The sequence below is a fragment of the Centruroides vittatus genome, unplaced genomic scaffold (assembly GCF_030686945.1).
Source record: "Centruroides vittatus isolate TY-2023 unplaced genomic scaffold, ASM3068694v2 contig_2210, whole genome shotgun sequence".
NCBI classification, from domain to species: domain Eukaryota; kingdom Metazoa; phylum Arthropoda; class Arachnida; order Scorpiones; family Buthidae; genus Centruroides; species Centruroides vittatus.
Genome location: NW_027121378.1, coordinates 315,116 through 341,952, shown reverse-complemented (window position 1 = coordinate 341,952; position 26,837 = coordinate 315,116). Strand labels below are relative to the sequence as shown.

The window sequence follows — 26,837 nt, the reverse complement described above, 5'->3', positions numbered from 1 at the left end:
GCACAAACGTTTTAAGCCACCTTAAGGGGCCTTCATTGGGTGAGAGAACCATTCTTGTACAATAAACAAATTAATTTGTAACTTGTTGATATACAAGAATGTCTCTCTTGTCCAATGAAGGCCCCTTAACGTGGCTGAAAATGTCTGTTCATTAAATTTGTGTTGGAGTAAGTATGAGAGGCGTGAAGTGTATTTAATTAAAGGTTCCAGCTTTTCAATGTGTTAGATCATCTTTGCAAATAAATGAAATCAAATCAGCACTTTTTCAGAAAGTCAACAATTTTTATTAAAAAGTTTTCAATTAAAATCTGGTCATCTTCAGCTTAATCTATTCTACATTGTTCTTTAATTAGAGAAAAGAAAACATTAGTAAAAAAAAATGTTGCCTTTCTGAAACAAGCAAGGATTTGATTTATTTATAATGTGATCATATAAAGCACATTTAAGTTACTTAAAATTAATTAATAAAGGGTGAAATTATATGTAAAATTATTAACCATTAATTTGAAATCTGTTGTAATTTTAATTTAATGTACTTTGTTGATTATGAGATCATCATTTAGATAAAATTTAATTTTATCTTAACGATAAAAAGCCTAAAGTCATCATCACTGTAGAATGATGCTAAAAAGTTGTTCCTTTCAATGAATATATTAGGTTCTATCTATTGGGAGACATCTTCAGAGAATTTTGCTAACCAACTTTTGCATCTCAGTGATGGCAAATTCACTGAAGATCTGGATATTAATTTGATAATACTTACTACATAAACCACAAATGCATGTATACAAGAGAGCAATATTGGTATGTAAAGAGAAATGCATTGAACTGAATTTGCATATCTAAGCACAACTTCCAGGAACTTGCACAACATACAAGGCCATTGATTCTGTTTTCGAGGCAGATCAACCAGTAATGTACCCAGTGCAGTTTTTAAACTCCATGGAACAAACTGGATCACACTTCATAATAACCTAGAGCTAAAGATTGGAGCACCAGCAACAAAGCATTTCTTAATAAGCTACTTTTGACAAAATGAAAAAATTTTCGTATTTTTGTATGCAAATTTTGAAATCACATTATATTTATTCAGGACTTACTTTGTTACAAAATAGCCTTCACCATTATTACAAATTTAATAAATCCTTACAGTCTTTGTGTCTTAGCACCATTAGTCAATATATGTTTCTGTTGCTGCTTATTGTGGAAGCCAAATCTTGTTAATCTTAATTGGGAAGTCTTTGACACACTTTGAGCTTCAGCCAGCTAATAATAGTTGTAAACTTCTAGAACTGATATTGAACTCAAAGAAAACAAATATATTCTTTAAAAAAAGAACAAGTGTTTTTAAATTTGAAAGGTGCAAGCATATTTTGAAATAGAAAACCAATGTATGAACAAAATATGGCTAAAATATGCAAAGACGGAAATAAAAAGTAAGTGAAAAAAAAAATGATATAATGACACATCTAATGTTATAACTTATTGACTAAATGAATAAAGTCCTTACTATTGAAGGCAGGTTTCCGATTATTATTGAGTGACATGGCATCATTAGTGTTAATTATTTTTAGATATTTGGAAAGGATATAAATATATACTTGCTCAAATATCCTGACAGGAAATATCTAAGTCTAAGTGACACTCTTCTATACAAACAGGCAAACCCAGTAAATTGTTACTTTGTGATCGCAGGACCATTATGCAAAAGAGGGAAAGGCCCCAAATTGGACTGAGCTAAATAATAGTGTTCCTTAATTCTTTCAGACGATCTTGTTGTGGAGCTTGTGTAGTAAAATTTTTTTCATTTTGCTTAACTTCAGTGCATAAACTCCAGGTACATTCATGTCTTTGCTTTCACCTTTTAAATTGAAATTTAAAAGTTTAATTTAAATTTTAAAAACTTATTCATTCTCAAGTTCAATATCAGCTGTTTTGGAAGTTTACAACTATTATTGACTGAAGCAAATCTAAAGATGTTTAGAAACATTTCCAATTAATATTAATAGGATTTGGCTTCCATAACAAGCAGTAACAGAAACCTGTATTAATAAATAATAAAAATTCTTTAAAAATTTTAAACGAAATTCTAGTTGAATTTGTGTATATTTTTTCGTTACATATTTTTGACTGTGTGCAAAATGTTACATTTTGTTTTTAAAATTTTAATTAAAAAAATCAGATAAATTTGTATTTTTATAACTAAAATATAATAAGCTAAAAGAAATCCATCAACCAATAGATTAATTATATTTTATTTTCCTGAATAATATAAAGCCAAAGTCCATGGAAATTTATTAAAGACAGTTCATCAGTATTAAATTACATTGTAATTTCATATAGATGATCTTTCCTTAATTATAACCATAAATGATGGCCCGTTAACAGTGTCAGATGTAAATTGTTCACTATTGGCAACCTTGAAAATGTCAGGTAGTTTTCAACAACCCACAAACAATTCCCAACCTTAAGACAGATTCAATGTGTTATTGGTGAAATTGGGCTGAAATTATTAGGTTGTTCAGAAAGTAATTTCGTTTTTACCATAGAAAAGTAAACGCAATAGTCTTATAATAAATAAATATTTTATTGAATTATATATTGACCATTTTGGTCAAATACCTGTTGTCATTGTTTCTGGTAGTAGCATGATTTCACCATTCATAAAAATTTTGATTGTTGTTTACAAAAAACTGATCCAAGTGATTTTTGACATTGTCATTTCAAGTAAATATCTTAGTTAAAAAAAATTTGTATAGACTGGAACAAGTAATAATCTGTGTGCCCCTGACCTGATGAATACGGTTGGTGTGATAACACATCCCATCTAAGCTATAACAGTTTCTGACGAGTTACCAAACTTGTATGAAATTTGGCATTATTATGGTAAAACACTACACTTTGTTTGTTGATCAATTCTGACCTTTTCTGTATGATGATATTACTCAATTTGTTTACCAGATGGCAGTACACTTTTGGAATCAATTGTTAAATTGTCTGGTAAAAGCTAAAAACAAATTTCTTTAAAATCCAACCATAGAGAACATCTCTCGTTAACAACACGTGGAACCCATATATCGAGCTTTGAAACGAAACCAATTCGTTTTAAGTAATAATAAACGGTTCAATTTAACAGATTTAATTTCGTAGTGATTTCACATGTTGTTATACGGCAAATTGCTTCAATCGGTACCTTTATTTTGTTTTCGTTGGCTTCAAATAGCCATCCAGAATGTGGTGTATCTTCGAAATTAAAATTGCCAAAACGCAATTTTGTAAACCAGTTTTGGCACTGTCTTTCTCTCAACACATCTTCTCCAAACATGTACCACAATTTTTTTCTTGTTTGAACAGCATTTTGATTTTTTAGTTATAGAAAAAGCAAAATATGCCGAAAATGATGTTTTCGATTTTCCATATTTGATGGGTCACCGAAAAAAAAAAAAAAAAAATTGTACAGAATCAAACAAAATTTCTTACAAATAAGCCTTAAAATGTCAGCTGTCGAAGTATATAATGAAAATGTGGTTTAAAATAAAATTGGCTGGTAAAAATACATCTAATTCCTCAAGTAATAAAAAAACGAAATTACTTTCCGAACAACCCAATATATGGCAGTGTCATATGTGATTTTGTATGAAGAGTGCGAGTGTGCTGCCAGTCAAGAAAAACATTTGGTGGATGCAGTCTTCCACATCTAAAAATGACTTAGCACTGAAATGGTTTATAATGTTACTTTATACTGAAATAAAAATATTCACAGTTGTTCAATAAATGATGTATTCTATTTCACAATTAAATCTAGAACTACTACTGGAACATCCTACATTTAATTTATACCAATATTAAGATACTAATGTAATTTTCACTAGTATCTGTACTTTTTTTTAGATTAAAATTAGTAAAAAAAATTTATATATTATACAATCTCCAATAATGGATACAGAAAATAAATTTCTATAATAAGGACAGATTTAACAAAAATTATTTCTAAGAAAGAAAAAATGTTAGTAGTAATAGGATAGTGAGCCCAGCAAAATTTAAGCAACTTAATATAAGATTTACTTATTACTATTTAAGTAATAATTTTGAACTAAATACAGTCAACCTTGAGATGGAATGCCAATTTAATCGACAACCCCATTTTTCTCAATAATTATACTTTAAAAGCTGATGATTAATGGTTTATAGAAGTATTTGTATTATTTTTAATAATATTTAGCCGTATATTTTTCACGTATGTTAAAAATGGTTAGTTCATTACATTAATTATTATATAAGAAAGCAAAAACAGTCAATAAATCCACATGCTGTTATGTAACTCATTGTAAACTTTAATAAAAAGACTCACCAAACCACGTTCCCATCACCAGGTAAGTCAAAGAAAAATGAGAAAAAATTCTTAGTAAGTAAAATTTATAATCATGAATAATAATTGATTTTGTATTTACTTTATACAATAAAGAAATATTTAAAACATTTAAGATTAATACAAAGCTACAAAAAACCAAATAACCAGCAGAAAAATTGGAAAGTGCCAACACTTTCACCTGTGTTGAGTGTGCATCCTCAGGCTAACTAATCCTGCAGCTGTTGAAACAATGGGGAATTGCCGTACACGTGAAAAAGTGGAGTGACGTAAGACAGGAAGAGGGAGAGGAAAGTAGGTTTACAGTTGAAAGGAGGACTTCCACGTTGTGGAGAAAGAGTCTACATTACAGAAGTTAATAACAGTATTTTTGTGGGAGGACTTATAAATTTCCACTTTCTGCAGATGTCTGAGAAAGGGTGTAGGGAAGTGCTATGAATGAGGCACTTCCCAATTTTTCTGCTGGTTATTTAATTTTTTTGTAGCTTTGTATCAGATTTACCCAGTTTTTGAGTGGTTGTATTTAAGATTAAATTACCAAAACAAATGTTTGTGTGTAAGTAAGTTTTTCTTATTTATTATAAAAATACTATTTTGGCTACAATATCTTTTATTTTCAAAATTAAATCATATTATATAAACAACAACTCAACAAACCCAATTTTTGATTAAAGCCAGATGATCTGCCAAATTTTTGGGCTATAATTAGGCTAACTTATTAACTTAGCCTAATTATAGCCCAAAAATTTGACATATTGTCTGGCTTAAATTATGTTATTTTGATTATATAAAACTTCTAAAACATTCAAATATGTTCAGATTAATGATTTAATGGTCAATGAAAAGTAATATAAAATTTACATATTATATTATATTTAATTATATAACTAACAAGTAAGTATAAATATTTAATATTTTTTGAAATCTCTCAAACCATTTTTATCATTTAAATTTGAGTTATCAAAAATTCACTGTTAAAAATCTCTTTTTTTTTAAGAAAAACTAAAATTATTAATTAATAATAATAATAATTTTTTTTTCACCTAAAAACTGTCTCCTGAAAGAAAAAACATCTGCTTAATTTCCTAGAAAAAAAATTAAACTGCAGACCAAAAACAATCAATCAGAGCGAGTAATAAAATCATTGCTATTAAGGAAATATGTAACATGCTATAAACTAAGGCAGTATTTGAAGAACACACAGTAAAGTCCTAACTAACTACACAGATACATTTTAAGCATGAATTAAAAGAATTTTAAAATATTAATAAACAAAAAGTCGAATTTCTTAATAAGAATACTAATAATTAACTAGTGCTTTAGCACTTCTACCAGCAGTTATTTTCTTTAAATTTGATCAAATTTTTCTCCTCATATAACCAAGGAGGGCCACTGAAGAGGCCAAAAATGTTAGTATTGTTAATAAAATAACTGCTGGAAGAAATGTTAAAACCATTCTTCCAGCAGTGCTAGGTAATTATTAGTTACCTCAGTTCCAACTTCTGGAATGCATTCTAGCCATATGCATTTGAAACCATACTAATTTAACAAACAAACTTTAATAGAAAAGGAGACATGTACAATATACAATAGGTATATATTTTAATTATTGTCTTATTACTGATATATATAGAAGGCAATGCACATTATAAAGATACTAGTTTTAGAAATCAAAATTTCATAAGTAAATACAAAATTATTTTATTAATAATGGACATCAAATGGACAAAGAAAATAACAATAGTCGTGAATAGCAACTGCAGAGAAAACATAAAATTTTTTAAATAGTAGCCATAGATAATCAAATAAAACTGGTATATATATTCATTTTCCAGTATTATAAACATTAAAAAACAAATCTAAACATGCACATTAATTAAAAACAATTAATTGGGATTAATTAGAATTTTTAATACTGGTAACTAAGCTGTAAGAAACAATTATTTATTTGTATTCTACTGAGTACATTATATTGTTATTATTAGAATAATCATTGGATTGTGTTTGTATACTTCTTATTTATAATTGATATATATCTTTCTATAAAGTGGAACATATTTTAATTTGTTCTTAAAACTTTTTCAGTTTAATTTCATTATTATTCATGTCAGTAACTTCCAATTTGAACATTATATACTTGTTAAATCAGTTTTACTTTATTAATTACTTTTTATATTCTCAAATTATTATCAATTTAATTTAATTTAGACTTTATGTTCTTGTAAAAATAACCTGAAGCTGCCTACGAGACAAACTAAAAGTATGTCATATATAGCTTTAAAGTAATACTCTTTCTAGTAAAATTTTATTAGTGAATTTAAGTAATTTTTTTAAATAATTAAATTTCAATAATGATTTTTGTTTAAATATCATCATATTAAATTTTTTTTAAAATCCAAAAGTATTTTTAAAAAATTTTTTAAATAAAATGCTACATAAAATCTTATTACATTTTGACAGTATATTGCTAATATGTCTACCTTTAGATTTTTGACTGAAATAATTTCAATTCTATTCACATTCAACTACTGAAACTATGATAAATTTACAAAAAGATATTTATATATTAGGGATAGAAAAATGATTTTTACTTTTTATGAATCATCTACTATAACATATGCAATATTTTATTTTATATTCTGAATTTCAAATTACAGTAGAGAGTCGAAAATCAGAATCAATTGGGGACTGGGGTTGTTCCGATTAGTCATTTGTTCCAATTACCCATTATGTACGAAAAAAATACATTAACCTGTCCGATGTTCAAATTTTTCTCCATTGCGTGTCGCTTTGTGTTGAATTTTCGTCGATTTTAAGCCTAACGAAAATTTTTATAATAATAATCGAGGCTATCGTATCGTTAAAAATTATTTCTGCATTTTGTACAAACAAAATAAATATATTGAAGAATATAAAAACATGAAAATTATACTTTAGAAGTAAATTTAGTATCAAAAACGTTCGATTAAGCATGACACAGTCCGACTGAAAATCGTGCCGATTACCGGGGTTCCAATTAATGACTCTACTGTAACTAGCTTTTATTTTCAAAATTGCTTCTCAAACTACAAAAACATTTTGATACTAATAATAATAATGAAATATTTTTGTTTGAATTTTTGTTCTCCAATGAAAAAAAATTCAACAAGTTTATTTTAACATTTTAATTTAATGTAAGTAATTGTAAAAACTTTTCTGTAAAAAGTTTACATACACATACATGCACGTGTGTAATGTTACATTCTATCGAATAACTTTGATAGCATTTTAGAGAGAAGAAAAAACAAATTAGTCATTTGATTATTTAGTTATGATAAAAACAAAACATTAAACAAAAAACTGACCTTCTTTAGAAGTATTTTTTCTTTCCATGGAAATTTCCTGATTCTGTGAATAAAACATTGAATTATAAAAAAAAAAACACTTAAAATAGCAAATAATGATCAATAGTATTATTAGATACAATTTCTGTTTAAAAATTCATCGACTAAATATATTCCAATTTTATCTTTTACATTTTCCTGAATTATTCTTGACGGCAATTTATAATATAATAAAAATTAACTCATTTAATATATTAGATTAATAAGTAATAAATTAAGTTAACTTTATTAATTATTTTAAAATCTAATTAAACTTCATATTACAGTCAATATTTATTCTAATTAAGTTAATTAAATTATTCAACATTTCTTAGAAATTAAATGATTAAAAAAAAATTCTTACTGTAAATTAAGCAATTTGGGAAAGACATAATTCATTAAATCATTCCAGGAATTTTTTTTCAGATTGTAATCCAAACATTTAAATATCTTTACCAAAAATCATGGTGATAGCTTCTAAACATTATACACATCAAGAGCATACAAAGTTAATTACATCTCTCTCTCTCTCCTCTAGTATTAGTATATGTAGAATAAAATTGTTTAATGAGAAAATAAACTCCATGTGATCATTAAATTTTATCTTTTCAATTTCATTGCATACGGCATTATGTGATATGCCACCTGACTTCCAAGACTCCATCTGGTAAAATGATAAACATAATACGCAAACAAAAGAGGTCACAGCTGCTTTTTAGCACAGGAGTTTATACCGATCTTAGAAAATTATTTGCTGATAGCACTTTTACAACTGTAAATTTAAATATTAGTTCAAATGTTTAAGATGGTAAGATAATTTTATTCAACTATAAAATATATTTAATACAGCTTAAAATATTAAACTAAATGAATTTCGGTCAATTATAAAGTAGCAACTTGATAATTTTATATATATAGCTACATAGCTGTAGAAAAATTTTAGATTAATTATATTACTAAATTTAAGAAAAATCGTATATAATTATTAGTAAATATTTATATGGAAAAGATAAAATAATGATAAATTATACAACAATAAATAATTGCATCTTTCTGTTAAAAGTTCAAACTGATTCTGAATTTTAACTGAAATTATTTTTAATTTAATTTTTACATATAAAATATTAACATTTTATGTAATATAATTTTATTATAAGTTCTAGTCCAGGAGTTCATTAACTTCAAATGTAAACAATAAATTGCTACATGAATTATTAAAATATTTCATTCAATAAACAAAATGAATGCAAACAGTTTTTTCTCTTCTGTAATCTTAAAAATAGCTTTTTTTGTTTGTCATACTCCATTCAAATAAATTTATTAAAAAAGTTTAATTAGTTTGAAAAAAACATGAAAATGTCATTAATAATAATTTCAAAGTTTTTAATTAAAAAAAAATTCTAAAGATTTTAATAAAAAACAAGTAAAACGGCAAAGTATTATTTGGGACAAGACTATGTCTCAGAGACTCACTACTAAGCGAAATCACTTTGACGCTCAAGTGGGTCTCGTTTTCATTCTCCAATCTTCTTTGATATCGCTGGTTTTGAGTGTGATCGTTCAAACTTCGCCGGCCATGATGCATTTTCGGTGAAATTAACCTATCCAATGTCGAAATTGCTTTTGTTGCATGACGGCCAGAATTGAATTTTTGTCGATGTGTAACAAAAATTTCCCATTTTTGAAAAAATAATCATGGCTATTGTATTGTCGGAAATTATTTTTTTATTTTGCACAAACAATATACAGTTTAACCCAATTATAACATCATTGGATGTAATGAAAACCCTAATATAACATCTTTAGTAGGTGGCTAAAATCTGTACGTGGCATGTCCTACCTTGTCCGTGATGTCCACGTTGATCTCAACCATGTGTTCTGCATCTTTTGTTCTGCTGGTAAAAATTAACTGAGAAACTGATAATTTACTTAATTTGTATTGGCTACGCGATATTTACAATAGTGTCGAGATCAAAAGGTTAACTAAATGAAGTAAAAAGATGTCTCTCCTCGTTAGAGTTTAGGAGCAAAGTGAGGTCAAGGGGCGAAGGTCATGGGATGGTACCCTCTGCCCTACACGCCAAATTTTTATCAGTCCTACAATTTTACTATACTAGATAATGTTAAAAAAAACCCACTTGTAACAACATAAAACCGTTTTAACGTCATATTTGAAACACTCCCAAATTTACAAAATTAGATTACAAATTTTATTTAACATAGAAGTTACTACGTGTTCAGTCCTAAGGTCAGAGTTCACTTCTTAAAATGACTGTGGGTGGTACTCTCCCCACCTGACTTCTGTAGGGTGAGGTGCCTGTTTGTAGAAGAGGGTCGCCATTTTGTATTTTATTTTGACTTGGTTCTTGGTCCCCGACTACCAACAAGTCTGGATTTTTTTTTATGCGTGCATAATTTGGGCACCTAATACTCTGTGCCAAATATCAACTCTTGACATGTACGCCTTCACACCTCTAAGCTGGTAACAAAAACAGCAGTATGATTTTATAAACAAGACATAGTCTTGTCAATATTTACATAATTCTCACAAATTCTGAACTGACACCTGTTAAAAGTCTCTCTTTCTTTCGAGTTATTTAATTGAAAATTTACTTATAAACAGAGTATTGAGAGCAGAATTAGAAAATTTAATACATTTTATTTTTATTTCAAGCATTATAAATAACGATATACAAATAATTATGCATTATTCTAGACAAAAACTAACAGTACTAAACAACAAAGCAGAATTTTGTTTCATATAAAAAATACTAATTACCGAAGGGATATTTTGTCATCGTCATACAGTTAATTCACAAAAAAGCGAAATATCATAGTAAAATATCAAATAAAATAACATGAAATAACTATTCTTGGATATCACACACAAATTTCGAATCAATTTAACTTTCAAAATAACTATCTAATTTGTAATAAATAATTTAATGTGATGCAGAAACCTTGCAAATATACTGCAAGTCATCAGAATTGTGAACATTAAAAGAAACCTAATCCAATATCACCATTAATATCAGATAATTACAGTGTTTGAAACTTCCTGAGTCAATTTGCATCATATAAGAAGCTCATCAAAGAAAGTTAATTATTTTAATTAACAGAAAAATAATTAACTCATATCAAATTCAGAACATAATGAATCTTAAACTATTTCAAATGCATAGCATATTTAAACATTTACTTTTAAAATAACTTATAAAAACAATTTTTAATAGATTTTGTAATAGAATTAGGAAATTATTATTGTTGTATATAATTTATTTAAATAAGTATTATCAAGTAACTTAATATTTCATAACACTTGAGATGTATTTTCAAAAAATTGAAAGAAAATTAAATAATAAATAATGTAAACAATTTAAATTTTCTGTAGGCTATTTATAAATATAACAGCTATTATAATATTTATTGTATCCAGAATGTTTAAACATACATCAGAAAACAAATGCAAATTTTATATTTGATTTCATTTATTTATTTCCAAATAAAATTAAAGTATTAGAGTTATTCAAGAAGTAATACCTTATAATTTTTTCAAGTTTTGGTAAAATGTATGTAAATTTTAATTGCACAAGATTATTTGATTCCTGCATCCTTTTCCTGCAAAGTTTCAGTTGTGTATACCAAATGACATAGCTACACCAGTCATTCAAAGTGAAAGCTAATATCACAATACATCTGAAGCAGTAATGCACGATTAAATTCCTGAATGAAAATGATATGCTAGCAAATAGAGATTCACCAATGTCTAAAAATCTTCTACAGGGATATAACAGAGGATGTAAGCACAGTTAGAAGGCAGTCAAGACACATCAAGTGATAAAGTGTGAATTGAAAGACAGATGACAAATTAGCCTCATACTGCACTGACAAATAAGAATGAAAACAAAGTCAATAATTTATATATGTATAAGCTGACTGGCACATCACAATCAGAGATTTGTATTCAAAAACAGGAACTGGTATTAGTGATGTTTACATAATAATTGTAAATAATACACAAAGCTAGGGGCAAGAGTCTATATGGTTTATGAGAAGAGAGAAGGAACAAGCTGCAAATGCATGCCAATCTTCTAGACTAGTGTTTCCCAACCAGAAATAGGCCAAGTAGTACTATGGGGCACAGAGGGCATTGGTTCACAATGATTGAAGTTTGTTAAGTTCAAAAATACGGTATTGATGGACATACAACAGACAGTGTGTGAACTAGGAAAATATTTTATTTCAATTAGTTTCAGTGGAATAAGAATTTTCATAGCTTTTTCATTCATTTCAGAATATCTTATAAATTCAGATAACTGAAAGTGTATTGAAAAATGAGCAATTATTTATTGTGACATTGTCACAATGCCAGGCTGAAATTTATCATCATAATTTAATTTATTTAATTAAAATACAGGCATTGATGTTTAGTAGTGTCTTTTCCCTGTACATCATACTTTTCCTGTTAACAATAGAGTCATGCCAATCATCTATCTAATTCTGTTTAGGGAAAAATTTTTGAAATAATGTGACTTCTGGTCCAAACTGGAAGTTTGTATATAGTTAATCTGGGCCTCCTGCCCCACCTGCCTCTAAGCTTTCCATATCTGGTCTTCACTTTCATTTATCTAACACCATTCTCAAGATTAAGGAAGAACAGACAGACAAACAGATGACAGTGGGAATTTATAGGTCTACAATTTTTTTTCAAATTCCAGCCCAATTTAAGTTAGAATATTAAGATATTAATTAAATCAGAAATATGATACCTAAAATACTACTAAACCAACTCTACAGCATTAAAATACAACAAAAATACAGAAAGTCAAACCTTAATTAACACATTAGCTTTATTTATTCTCCAAAACATTTTCAGGAAGTATTTCTTCCCACCATCAGCCATATACAATATATAGAACTTTTTGAACTATCTTTAGAACGAGACATGTCGAATGTTCCATTCCACATTCTTTCCATCAAATTCAAATTCATCAATCCAACTGTCCATTCAACACTATCTACATCAACTTAATTTCTAGACCAAAAAGGTGTCTGAGCTGGGTGGAAGTCAAGATATCAAGAAGAAGTTATGAACAAGTTGTTAAAGATGTAAGGAAATTGGAAGCGGCAGAGATAGAAGGATTAACTGTTTTACATTAAAGGAACTTGTATCCATCAATGGTACAGGAAGAAACCATTCAAGCAACAATGAAACTACTCTGGCCCAGATATAGTACGGACGCTACAGGGAAGGCATTTGCAAGCAACATTTTAGACATTATGATTAAGCAACTGTATTTCATGTTTAAAAGGAAGTTTCATCTCCAGAAGGTAAGACTGCTGATTGATCCTTGGTATCAGGGATTCTTGCAGAAGTTATGGTACAGGAGATGGAGTTTGACAGTGATTTGTAGATAAATAGGTACATTAATAATTATTTACTTGTTTGGAAGAATGACAAAGCAGAAAAATGTAAAAAAAAAGGAAATAACAAAGTACTGAAATTGGAGATAGAAAGGAAAGGAGAGAAGGAAATATATTATCTGGATATTATCTTAGTATAATGATAGGAAGTAAGGTAAGCACTCAGGTTTATAAGAAGGAAATAGTCAGAGAGCCTTTGATATATTGGACATCTAGTTAGGTACAAAGTAGCAGCAGTTCAAAGTTTGTTTGGAACATTTTATAGTGAATGAGTTGGTTTAAATGAAGAAACATAGATTAAGATGACAGTTTAGAAAATCAATGATTCTGAATATGGTGAATGAATAAGTCAGGAGTAAAACTGAACAGGATAGTAAGAAAAGGTGTGAAAAGCAAGGAGGAGGATGAAAGAAGAGGAACATGGAGAAGGGAATGACCTTTTGTTGGTATCCTGAGGGAATAAAAGATGTTGAACAGGCTTGTAAAGAGGTAAAATGAAGGGTGGTATTCTAGAATACAACATGATTTTTAATATGTTGAGGAATAAAAAGCTAGATTTAAGAGATACAACAATCCAAAGTATATTTAATAAGGATGGAGAGAGGCACAACAAAGGATTAGTTATATGTAGGATCTATGAGAAGGAATATAGGGGAGAGAATAAATGAGGGTAAGAGTAATGTAATTAAAAATATCTTAAACACAAATCTCGTGCAAGAGGCTTGTGACAGAAATGTGAAAATATTGTGGAATGAAACAAGGATAATTTATGAAGAAGAAATATATACAAAATGTGAGAACAGTGGAACAGATGTGTATTTACTTCTTAGGCTTGGGAAGCAAGGTGATAAAAAAATGATGCTGATGCATTATTGAAAGTTTGGAAGACAAAAAAAATTCAAGTAATCAAGCAAGACTGACAATTATGTACCTCTAAAAGCCTGTTACCAGTGCATATTTAATCATAAAAAAAAAACAAAAAATTAGATTTGACGAACGTTTTCGAACCGTCCAAGGTTCTTCAACAGGGTCGCAATGAATTTCTGTTAGAATGTCGTTAAAATCGAATATTAGTCGAAATTCGAATACGTGAAACTCTGTGAAATTCTACTAGGCATGCACACTATATACGTAGTATTGAGGAGAATTTACAGCCCTTTGTTTACAAGCGCTTGCCACGCCACGGAGAGATTTAATTCCTCTTTGCAGTTGATGCATGTATTGCTGAGCTTGTACAAGGCTTCAAACCACTTTAGATGTTCAATGTAAGGTGTGTTGAAGATGATCCTTGCCTGGTTAAAGTTGGGCTCTATCTCAGGATCACTGGCGTAAATAGCAAGAGCTGTGGTGGTCCTGGCGTGTTGCATGTCGGTGATGTGTTCTTTAATTCTAATGCCCAAGGAGTGCTTCGTGGAGCCGATGTACATAAGCTCCCTATCAAATCTGTGATCTTGTATTGGGATGTGGTAGATTCCTGGTAGTCTATCCTGGTTAAGAACGTCCTTTCCACTGCAAAGGATGTTAAAAATGGTTGGACATCGTCCATATGTAATACGAATGTGGTGATTTTTAGCTATTTATGCCAAGAGAGGTTGGAGATATCGGTTGTAAGTGACCGGGATTTTTTCTTCTTCCTCATGTTGATCTTCGTTATGAGAGTGCCTTTGGAGTGCTTGCTGAGAGCAGTGGAATTTTTGGATTAATTTACGGGTAAGTTTAAGGTACCTATGATCGTGGAAAGGACATTCTTAACCAGGATAGACTACTGAGAGTCTACCACATCCCAATACAAGATCACAGATTCGATAGGGAGCTCATGTACAGTACATCGGCTCCACAAAGTGCTCCTTGGGCATTAGAATTAAAGAACACATCGCCGACTTGCAACACGCCAGGACCACCACAGCTCTTGCTATTTACGCCAGTGATCCTGAGATAGAGCCCAACTTTAACCAGGCAAGGATCATCTTCAACACACCTTACATTCAGTGGTGATATTCGAAATAGTTAACAAAGGGTTCGCTAGCAGAAAATTTTTCCCTGACAATAACCGACAAACGAAATGGAAGTTTTGGCTAGAAATAAATACAATACCTTTTCTTGCGATATATCTAATAATCAGTGGCGTATTTGGAATGTCACGATCCTGGGCGAAGACCAGGTAACAATAGTATATTAGTGCTGTCGACCTTTTTTTTTTATTTTTAGGCAGAGAAATTTTTCACCCCCGAATCCGCACTACTCATAGTAGAACAGATGTCATCATCTCTCGTAATACAATATCCTTTTTATTTCGCTGTCCATAGCCCGACACGTGTTCCAGCGGCTATCGTGTATTATCTCACGTGCATGGGATTGTGGGATCTCTCTTATGACTGGATCTGGTTTCAAGAACTCTCTTGAATCGATCGCGATTAAACCTCGTTTCGGTCGAGACGTCAGAGGATCGCACCAAGACATAGTCCCCGACCTTGTTCACAATCTAGATTGAAATGCTCGGTGCAAACGGAGTATAAGGCTCTGTTTAGTGGTATTACAGAGTATAATATGTATATTTTAAATATATGTTAAAAAAACAAAAACCACTGAGAAAATGTTACCGTGTGTTTAACAAGGTTCGGAAAAACTGAAAATTTTTTAACAACGGGTTCGGCCGAACCTGTGCGAACCCGCTGAATATCACCACTGTTTACATTGAACATCTAAAGTGGTTTGAAGCCTTGTACAAGCTCAGCAATACATGCATCAACTGCAAAGAGGAATTAAATCTCTCCGTGGCGTGGCAAGCGCTTGTAAACAAAGGGCTGTAAATTCTCCTCAATACTACGTATATAGTGTGCATGCCTAGTAGAATTTCACAGAGTTTCACATATTAGAATTTCGACTAATATTCGATTTTAACGACATTCTAACAGAAATTCATTGTGACCTGTTGAAGAACCTTAGACGGTTCGAAAACATTCATCAAATCTAATTCTTCGTTTTTTGATGATTAAATACGCACTGGTAACAGACTTTTAGAGGTACGTAATTGACTATCTTCCGGTGTTGAGTAAAGAGAAGTTATCAAGACTGACAAAATCATAACTACCAGTACTAAATACAACATAAAATATTTTAGTTAGAATAGATAACATTATATTCTCTTCAGTCATAACATGAGATATAATATCCATTTTTCATAAAAAATAATTTTTATTTTCCTATAAAAAATGTTTTTAAATCAATTCTCTATTTCAATATTCTACAGAGGTTTTTCACAGCTTTGTATCAAATTATTTTTATTTGAATATATCTGGATTATTAGCATTGATAATGTTTAATTCCTTACAAAATTACCAGAAACATCAATAATATTTTATTTAGAAAAAATTAATTTGGCAGTTTTAAAATTTGTATCATTTTCCAATATTGAATAAAGAAAATAATAATCCTCATATACAGTCGAGTCTCTGTAATCTGACATATCAGACTGGCTGGTGTTAGATTACTGGATTTTCTATGTACAGTATGTATTGTATAGTACAGGCAGTCTCTACTTACGAACATTCAACTTACGAACAAAGCTGACAGATGGCAGGTTAAAGTGCAGTTGGTTATTTTTTATGTATAGTGAAGTTTATTTTTGAAGTTTTACATTAAAACATTTACAATGTTTTAATGTAAACTTCAAAGTCGTAATGTACAGTACATACATATGTACTGTACATTTGTAGTTGTTTTAAATAAGTAATTTTAATAAATAATGTACTGTACATGTGATTGATTTGAATTTATACTTCCCTTTAACAATCTTAATTCAACATTATTCAAGTAGCCTAAACATTACATAATTGTAAAAACAACGTTGTATTTGAGTTTTTGCGTCAAACATCGTCTTTTCAAGTTACAAACTTTTCGACTTGCGAACAACTGCTACGAATGGATTAAGTTCATAAGTAGAGGACTTACTGTATAAAAAATACATTTGGTTCATAAGCTAGTTTATCATATTAATCACCATTGTGACTGTTTTGCCAACTGCACATGCAATAAACAACAAGTGACTGACAATATACTTGTACAACAGTCTTTCTGTTGCACACATCAAGTGGTAACAAAACTTTTATTTGCACTGCCTTGCAGCAGTATGTCAAATTACCGGATGTGTCAGACAGACTATAGAGACTCTACTACATATAAAAATATTATTGAAATTTAATTCATTTTACCACTGTATAATCATTCATGAATAAACTTATGTACTTGAAATATGTTAAATTTTAGAAATGATGATAAAATCATTTACTTTTTCAAGATTTCTTTCTCCATCTTCAGTACATTGTGCACCTAGCAAGCGTTCTGTTTCTTGATCGGTATCACATTCTTCTGAAACAAATAGTTTATTAAGAAATAAATAAATTCTAATAAATAAAAAAATAAACATTAATATTATAATCCATAATCATATATTTCCTGACATTAAATTTTCTTACTGTGAGTAGTAACAATGTTTTTAGAGAAATTACTAATTTAAGACAAAAGAATATTAAGTATTTCAAGACACTTATTAAATGGTTATTAAAAAGACCTCTTAAATCTGAATTTTTATTTCATCTCATAGTTTTCATGGATTTTATGACTTATTATTAAGTCCGTTTTAATTACTTTTAAGTAAAAAATCCCTTTTAAAATGATTTTTCCTATTAAATTCTTCTATTAAAGCACCTTGTATTTCCTGGTTGAAAATACATGATGATTCTAAATTATTATATAGTTTCCATGTCCTAAAATTTTCCAACTAGAAATGACAAAAGACAACTCATTCATGCAAAAATTAAGAAAGTTGACCCAAAAGTGAATTTTTGATATGTTAGGTAGTTTTAAATATCAGACAACAAATTGTTTTTGCAAATTAAACTATTTGTTGACTAACAAACACGTGCATACTTTCGTCAAATCACAAAAAAAATCTCCCATGGTTTTCACCAGGATCTAAAGTGACATTTTCTTGAAGAAAATCAAACACCTTCCTACCAATAGGCTGTGTGTTAATGGTCACTACTTCTCATTTTCTATAAGCTGGACATTGGCCTCTCATTAGTAAAGCATGAATATGTTATGCTTTACTAATGAGAGTTTCATGCATTTCAAATGATCAGTGCTTTGTTAGTAAATAGTATAGATATAGATAGCCTATCTACGGTGTTTGTTGTGTTTCAGATCTGTGAACATTTAAAACAGTTCAAATCGATAACAAAAAAGTATAAAACTTACTGCATTTACCACTATAACTTAAAAGAATATGACAATGAAATTATTATATCATAAAGGGCAATATACTGATATTTAGCAGCTTCTGTACTCAAAAAGTGAGAAAGCGATAAAGTGATGTCATTTTACCACACACAAACACTAGATGCTACACACAATAAATTAAATTTGACTCAATGTATCCCAGTATGGCCTGTATTATAAATAAGTTGTAGTTAAATAGTGGTGCAAAAATTTCTGATCTTAATATTTCCCATTTCAGCAGAAGTTCAAAATGCATCCCATAGAATTATAGTTTAAAAATAATTAAACCTTTACCTATTTAAACATTATTTTCAAAATTTAGTCAAATTAATCTGTATTCAAACAAGAATAATTTATTAGATTACAATTTTATGATTTAAAAACTGAAACACTTTAATTCATGTCAGTTTTTAAAAATATTTCTAACTTCCCTCAATTATTCTCTACACCTTTAATTAAATGACAATAAACAGATTCAAAACTTAAACTGTAAAATGAAGTCATTTCAATGAATTTTTATTATGACAATAATTTTGATTTGTTTACTTAATAAAACTAAATATCAAAAGAAAAATTTGTCGTTTCATTGAAACAGCATAGGAAGGCCATGGAATTACAATGTACCAGTGCATCTGTAATTTTCTTTAACCAACTCAATATAACACACAAACATTTTGATTAATAAATTCAGCAACATTGTGAATTTAAGCCTGAATTTAGAATGTTGCAATTAATTTAAAATGTAATAAATTAACATATTTCAATAGAAAGTGATGTCATCTCATAACAAAACTATAAGCAATACTTTCAAGAATTTTATAATTGCAGTGAGTGTCCTGAATATATACAGATGTAAATATAATAGCATTTGGATTTAATTAACTCAGAGTACATATATGGTAAATTATGATCCATCAGACAATTCTGTTCTAATTCTAATCATTTAAATTTTATCAGTTTCCACGTCGAGAGATGAAAGAATCATGGGCTACCAAAATACAGAAAAGTAGAACTTCTATTAACTGTGAAATTATATACATTAAAAGCAGGAAAAATAATATATTAAATAATGGTCTTAATTGAAGCCCACGTTTTGAAAAATGTTTAAGCACAATAGGATCTAATAGAGGCGGCATGGTAGTTTAATTTCTCTGTTTGAGAAAATTCCTATTATATTATAGGGTCAGTTTTCTGACTGATCCCATAATATAATTGGAATTCTTATTCATTAATCATAACTTTATATAATGAAATATATCTTGATAAATAGAGTATGTTTAATTAACATATTTTATTACCTTCTTCAATGCCATGTTCTGCATGGGGTTCCTGACCTTCATGTTGTGTAGAGTTTGAATGAGACAATCTAAAAAATAATTAAAAGCATTAACAATCTATGTAATAAATTATCAGAGTAATAAATAAATAAATACAGCAAGTCCTCATTTAATGTTGTTTTGTTATAACATTGTTGAGGAAAAATCCAAGTACATTTATAATCATTTACAATTACTGCTGTTGAATTTTCTGTGTAAACAGTAACATTTATTCTATAAGGTAAAAATTAAATGCTAGAGGTTTCAAAAACAATCCAATAAGTATAATATTAACAAAATTATTTTCTCAAAATCTGGTTAATATATCTTTAATGTTCTTTGGATTTTGGTTATTCATGATATGCTCTAATTGATCTTTCCAGTTACCACAGAAATTGTAACAGGAAAGATCAATTAACTGGTTAATAAACTTTTCATTCAGTATACTTTAACCTTTTTCAAATGACAAACCTATATTCAAATTAACATCACATTAGACATCATTTAATGTTGAAGTAAAGAAATGTGCCCCATTTTCATTCAGTATTTTAATTTGTACAGCACCCTTTATAGTTTGTTGGAATCGCTAACTGTTTGTTTTGAACTACATGGTGTAGGAGATGCTCCTTACAATTTTCTCTTTGCAAACATTTTTGCCATTTCTAGCAATGAGGATTTAGCCCCCAATACCACTCACCATCACTGTTTTCAGTATCAAAACACCTTGCAGAACAAACAAAAAAAAACTCGAGTAACTAATCATGGATGGAAGGACTAACATTTTTGATCCTTTCCATGGATCTTCAGGTCAAAGGTTTTGAATCGGAATGCTTTTCAAATATCTCGTACTGTGTATTTACACTCCAGTCTAAAGAACTGTTGAGAGTAGAACCTTATTTGCTTTCATTAACCTTTCTTAAATATGTTAAGTATAGCTCACATTTATTTCAGTCTTTTATATTAGAGGGTTTTGATTATTTAGAAGCTTGGTGATGTTTATATTACCAAAAATATATGTCAAGAACAACTCTTGTTTATATCACTTAGCATATGGTAAAACTGATTTTGTTATATGCCATTTTGTTTAATATCCCGATTTCCAAGAACCTATTGACAATGTTAAGTAAGGACGTGCTACATACTCAAAATTCAAACTAAAATTCTTGAAATTTTGAATAAGAAAAATAATAGTAATTTTATTTACTTGAAATATAGATTTATATTACATCTATCTATAAAGACAGACAGACAGACACAGACATACTCAGTATTGTTCAAAAGTATGGAAAACCCAACAGTTTTCAGTAAGTTTAATCATTTCTTAAAGAAACAGTATTTTAATCTTTGTTATATGTTTTCAATATCATTAATAGGCTATTGCTGTAACATTCCATTGAGGTTACATCAGTCTGGTTGCATCAGCACAACTGTCTATTGCATCATGCACATTAACAGTTGCACACACAACATGTCATATTTATGTTTAAGCTGTGTAATGTGTGCTTAAAAGCTGAATATGTGAAATAACAGGAAAAAGAACTATACAGGTATTTGACAAGGTTATTTGACTACCAAAATTTCCTTAGTTGTTCAATGTACTGTTGTGAAGAATCTCAACAAGCTAAAAAGAAAAGGCAATATTCATGATAAACACCAATGTAGAAGACCAAGAGTGTCTCCAAAGAGAAGACATGCTATTCTAGGAAGAATGCCAAAAATACAGGTTTACAACTTCAGAGTAAACAAAAAACAAATGGAGAGTTTTGACAAGTGTTTTCATAAGCATTGTTACTGTTTGCTAAAGACTATGCAGACTGGGGTTAGAAGTCCACAGATCAAAAATAAAACCATTATTAACTGAAAAAAAGCTGGTGAGAATTCTTTCATCACTTTCTAAGCACTTGAACAAGAGGTTAAGGGAATTAGGAAGAAAGTCTGATAATTTTCAGTTATATTGATAATTTCTAAGAGTTAGAAAAAAGACAATTTTTAGAGTAGAGTTTCACCCCTACGCTAAAAGTTATAAATACGAATATGAGTAAAATTTTCATTAAGTCTGACCATACTCAAGATATGAGCCTTAGCCCCTCTATCTCTTCTCCTTGACTTATAATCTCCAAAAAAGTAATAGCATCAGTGCTATATATATAAAAGTACTCCTGTCAAATTTCAAAATTGTTGATCCATGGATCCTAAGATAAATAGCAAAATATAGGCCAACAAACATGCACACAATTTTGTTATTCCCCTTTGAATTTTTGGAATCAAGGTACCTTAAAAAATGTTAAATAAAAAAATCCTGGAGGGTCACAATTTGACTGACTATAACACTTTCCCTCTATTATTTTAACAGCTGGATAAGTAAAAGTGAAAAAGAAACATTATGAATGGGTTAAGAAGCACAGTGATGGACTGTAGACAAATGGTGGCAAGTAATATTCTCTGATGAATCATGCTTTGTCATTCAGCAACAGGCACTCTCTTGTCAGGACTTCTAGTGAAAGCTATCAACCAGAGTGTATGCCAGTGTGAATGGTAAATATCATTAGTCAGGGCTACATCTCATTTAAGGGTTATAGACAACTGCACTTTATCAGAGACATGACTAATGCCACTCAACACCATGTTGTTGACTGAAAAAAACACTTTGGGGTTGATCATCAAAGTGGTTTTTTCCCCCCCAGTCAAGAATGGCTGTTCTACCAATTCTTGTCAAATTGTCACATAAGCAAAAAGAGAAACCATCACATTCTTTTCACCATGATATGCTGAATTATTGTCATATTTTGTTGCCTTACGAATAAAAAGAACACATTTCAGGAATTAAGCATTAATATTTTACTGGTCCAAGAACTGCCAATTTAAATCCTATTGATAATGTCAGGGGGGGAAGTATCCTAAAACAAAATAGGACAAAATAATCATCATCAGTACTTGGCCAGCTCCTTATGCTGTCCTTAAAGCCAAAGGCAGTGTTGAGGACAGCCTAATATTGGTACTTTGAAACTAATACAAAACTGAAATCTCATTCATTGTTGTAATTTTATTATGCTACTTTTGTTTAACTAACTCACACTGTAACCATAAAAATAAACCAGTTTTTTTTTTGTTAAAACAGTATATTCATTCATTATTCTTGGTACTTTTTATCTGACACTTGGATAGATAAATCCAAAATCCTGTTTATTGTACATTTAATACATCATATTTGGTCAAAAAGGTCAAATTATTTTCAAAACTTCATTATTTTAATAAGAAATTACAATACTTTTTAAAACAGTAACCTTATTCCATACTTTTGAATAGTACTATATTTACATATTATATATAAATATATATAATTTATATATAATATGTATATTTGTATAATATTATATATAAATATTGAAGTAAACTCTCTAATGATGAAATCTCCATCATACAAAAGCTCTAATGAACTCTTTTTTTGGGAATTGTTGGCAAAGACCTCTAAGTAGTAAACAGCAGGATGCATCATATTGGTCAAGACATCATTTATGCCATTCTCAAAATTCTGCCATGCCACTGCAATCACATACCTCTCACCATCTTGTTCCCACTTCCCATTGTCTTTCCATCTCCATCTATGTATGAATCAGTACCTGTAATAACACTGCATGAAACTTCTTCCCACCTATCACCTGCTCAGTCCCTTGCCTCATCTACAGTCATGCCTGGTCTTCTTTCTCATACTGTATATCTGGTAAAATTTTTGTATTCATCATTGCTTGTACTGTACATAAATCAATTACAAGGTGAAGGTTGTATAATTACAGGGATGAATAAAAACACTGTAAATCATAAATTTCATTACTCTATATTGTTATTCAGTTGTTACTAAGTAAAGTATTATCTATCTTATACTTAGACACTACAACAGTAAATCAGCCCTACAGACATTGTCAGAATGCTACAGACATGGTCACGTGCATAAATGACTCTCCAAGTAAAGAATACTCCCAATAATGAACTATAGAAAATTTGGTCCCCTGAAAATCATTAGAGAGTTTACTGTATATACAGAAATTCTTTTGTTATGAAAAATATTTTTGTATTTTAAGAAAGAATACACACAGAAAGAAGTGACAAAAGTTCCTATTGATTAAATTTCAATATATCTCAAAAACTTAAACTTAAAAACTTAAGATTAAATTCCATCTTTAACATATCTTTATATTCAAACACATGTTCATTTCTGAGAATATTTAACATTTCTACAATTATAAAGCAAGATTTAAGCTGTTGCTAGTTTTTTGCTAAAATGCTATAAGAATTTAGATTTAGTGACAACTTTCTTGGCATATTTTGCCAAAAAAACTAACATTTTCCAAGTGATGGGATACCAAAATTTCTCCTAATTTTGATTGATTCTTTTGAATACTTTCTAAAGTTTATTTTAGTTTAGAAAAATTAACGATTTACCTTACAAACACAGTACATTCATTAATTAATAAACATTGAGTTAAGAATGGAAATTGATTGGAAAATCCAGAATCAATCTTTTTAAAGAAACCTGAAAATTCTCCATTTATATGTAGCTTTGCTTTTATTGTGTAGTAGAAAATTTGTAATCTTATTGCAGATAAAGTTGATATTGCAATGCTACACCCAAACAAATTATAGATAATTCCTTTTTACTACAGGGTGACAATAATTAACCCGTACAAGTTTTTTGTATCGTAAATTTATTAAAGAAATAAAAATTAGCAAAACAACAGCATATAACAGCGACAATACTTTACGTATTAATCAGATATTCAGCCAGTTTCAAAGTGGTCTCCTTTTGCTTTGATGCAGAGCCCCAAACGCGTTTTGAAATTCTCAGCAATGGGCCGCACTCTTCTGGAGACAGTTTGTCTCACTCCCAGCGAAGAATTGCTTCAGCGACTCCAAACTTTCATGGCACTTAGAACAGGCCCTGGCCTCCAAAATAGACCACACACTGAAGTCCGTTGGGTTCAGATTCGGCAAGTACGGTGGCCATTCTGCAAACAAGATGAAATCAGAAAAATGAGCCTTGCACACTCCTGAGCCTTTTTCGCCCTGTGTGTCGGCGCCGAGTCCTGCTGAAACGTCCATTTCGCACTGCCAAAATGCTGCTGAGCCCACAGAAATACCACAGCTTCGAGAATGTCATGATGGTACACATCTTGATTGATTTTGTCCCCTTGATCGAAGAAAACAAGAGGTGTCTTGCCGCTCACACAAATTCCACCCCAAACCATGACTGACATTGGATTTTGTGATGTTCGATGACGGCTGAGCGTCCAGGAGCCCCCGCGGACCAGTTCCTGTCGTTTTGATGGTTGTACGGAGAAAAGCTTCTCGTCTGTGAAGAGAATGCACTCCCATTGTCGACCTGCGGCCCGACGCTTGAGTTAACGGGATCTTTGGAGTCTCATGCACTTGTGTTCATTGGTGAGGAGCTGAACCTTTTGGAACTTGTAGGGCTTGAGTACGAGTTCCTTTTTCGCCATTAACCGCACTGATTTACGATTGATTCTGATCTCACGAGCAATTTTTCTCATGGAGACCTTCGCATGTCAGTCAACTCGCTTTGTGATGATCTTGCGGTTCCTAGACGTGTTGACAGTGCGCTTTCTTCCATGTCCGGGACGGTCACCATTGTGGCCAAGCTTCTTGAATCGCCAAACTGCATCTGAGACTGTCATTTTTGGAACACCGAGCAGACGAACAATTTCACATTGATGCTTTTCTTGCCGGAATAGCTCCAAAATTGCACAACATTTGTTCAACACCATTAAAAAAATAAAGAACTAACCCTTATTACATCGAAAGTACATCTACACGGGCATGAAATCATGGAGAATTAAACAATAGTATGTAACTTGGTGACAGTAAAAAGTTCAGGTGCAGCATTGCTACAAACTTTGTGCGGGTTAATTATTGTCACCCTGTAAAAAAAACTATCCCATTATATCATCTAAGGTTGCCATCTTTGAAAACTGCTTTGTGGATAACGCCCAAGGTAATGAGAAAATGATTTCCTTTTTTAATGCATCTCACAATTGGCACACCTCGTAAATGCTGTAATTCCGTCATATTTAACACTAAATGAGGTTTGGCAAATGATGCAATGAGCCAAACAAGTATCATTACCACAAGTTAACAAAGTTTTGAATTCATTCATTTGAGCCAGGTTTTCCTAAATGTACAATTGCATGTACTTATTCAAGAAAAAGAAGAATCAAACGAATGCCTAGACTGACTCATCTTAAAAACATCAATTTTTAAAACTCAAAACTGCAGTAAGCTTGAGAAACAGCTTATATATTTTTTTTCAGCAACACTGTAATTTCTATAAAAGAACATTTATGACCACTTTTAATAGGTTTGTATAAGGTTTAACAAAAAGATTTGAATGGTCTTCTTAAACAGTGCAAATCTTCTTGTTGAAAACTTTATACAGACCTGTGAAAAGGGTCAAAAACATTTGTTTAAACAAATGTTTGACCTTTTATTATTTATAATTATAATTATTAAATTTATTAAGAGATGGCACCCAACGGCTCCCTCTAGTACCAAATTGTTTCATAATTTATTAGTATTATAGCCAGCCCGTATCTAGCCCGATGACATACAGTATTGGTTGGCTTGTAGTTATTTGTTTAAACAATTTAAAGTGTTGCCTAAAAAAGTATTTAAGGTGTTGTTCAAGAGTTTTATTATAAGTAAACATACTAAATATTAAAAATAATTTTATCTGATATTTTGTCAATTAAAATATACTTTTGTTTATATTTTAAACTGTTTCGTTGAAACTTAAATATTTTTGTTGATTGCAGGCCAAACCGACCCAATACTGACCTGGCGGCAACCCTAATGTCCCCCTCTTCTAAAATGGGACAGTTAATACTGACCAAATGCAATCTCTCATTGCTCAGACTATGCAAAAGAAAAGTCCATCTTGACAGAAGTCACCTTGTGTATGGGAGGAGGGTCACACATTCTCTGCTTTGTAAATGCCAATTGGAAACTATTGATGTAAAAATTGTCAGCAATTTAGTAAAAATCTTCATAAATGGCCCCCAAAGATGGGAATTTGATTTT

At 30.2% G+C, this 26,837-nt stretch overlaps 1 protein-coding gene and 1 long non-coding RNA gene across 2 annotated transcripts in view; one reads left to right on the top strand and one right to left on the bottom strand.

The window, feature by feature from the left end:
• Positions 1-26,837, bottom strand: part of LOC136970933 (uncharacterized) — a 138,362-nt gene that overhangs the window by 27,505 nt on the left and 84,020 nt on the right. Inside the window, 3 exon segments of the mRNA XM_067265427.1 lie at positions 7,714-7,756; positions 17,444-17,523; positions 19,731-19,798. Of these exon segments, the coding sequence (XP_067121528.1) occupies positions 7,714-7,756; positions 17,444-17,523; positions 19,731-19,798 (191 nt within the window).
• On the top strand, positions 8,354-26,820 carry LOC136970937 (uncharacterized). The gene is made up of 2 exons (XR_010880067.1): positions 8,354-8,539; positions 26,573-26,820. It is a non-coding gene; the product is annotated as an uncharacterized lncRNA (long non-coding RNA).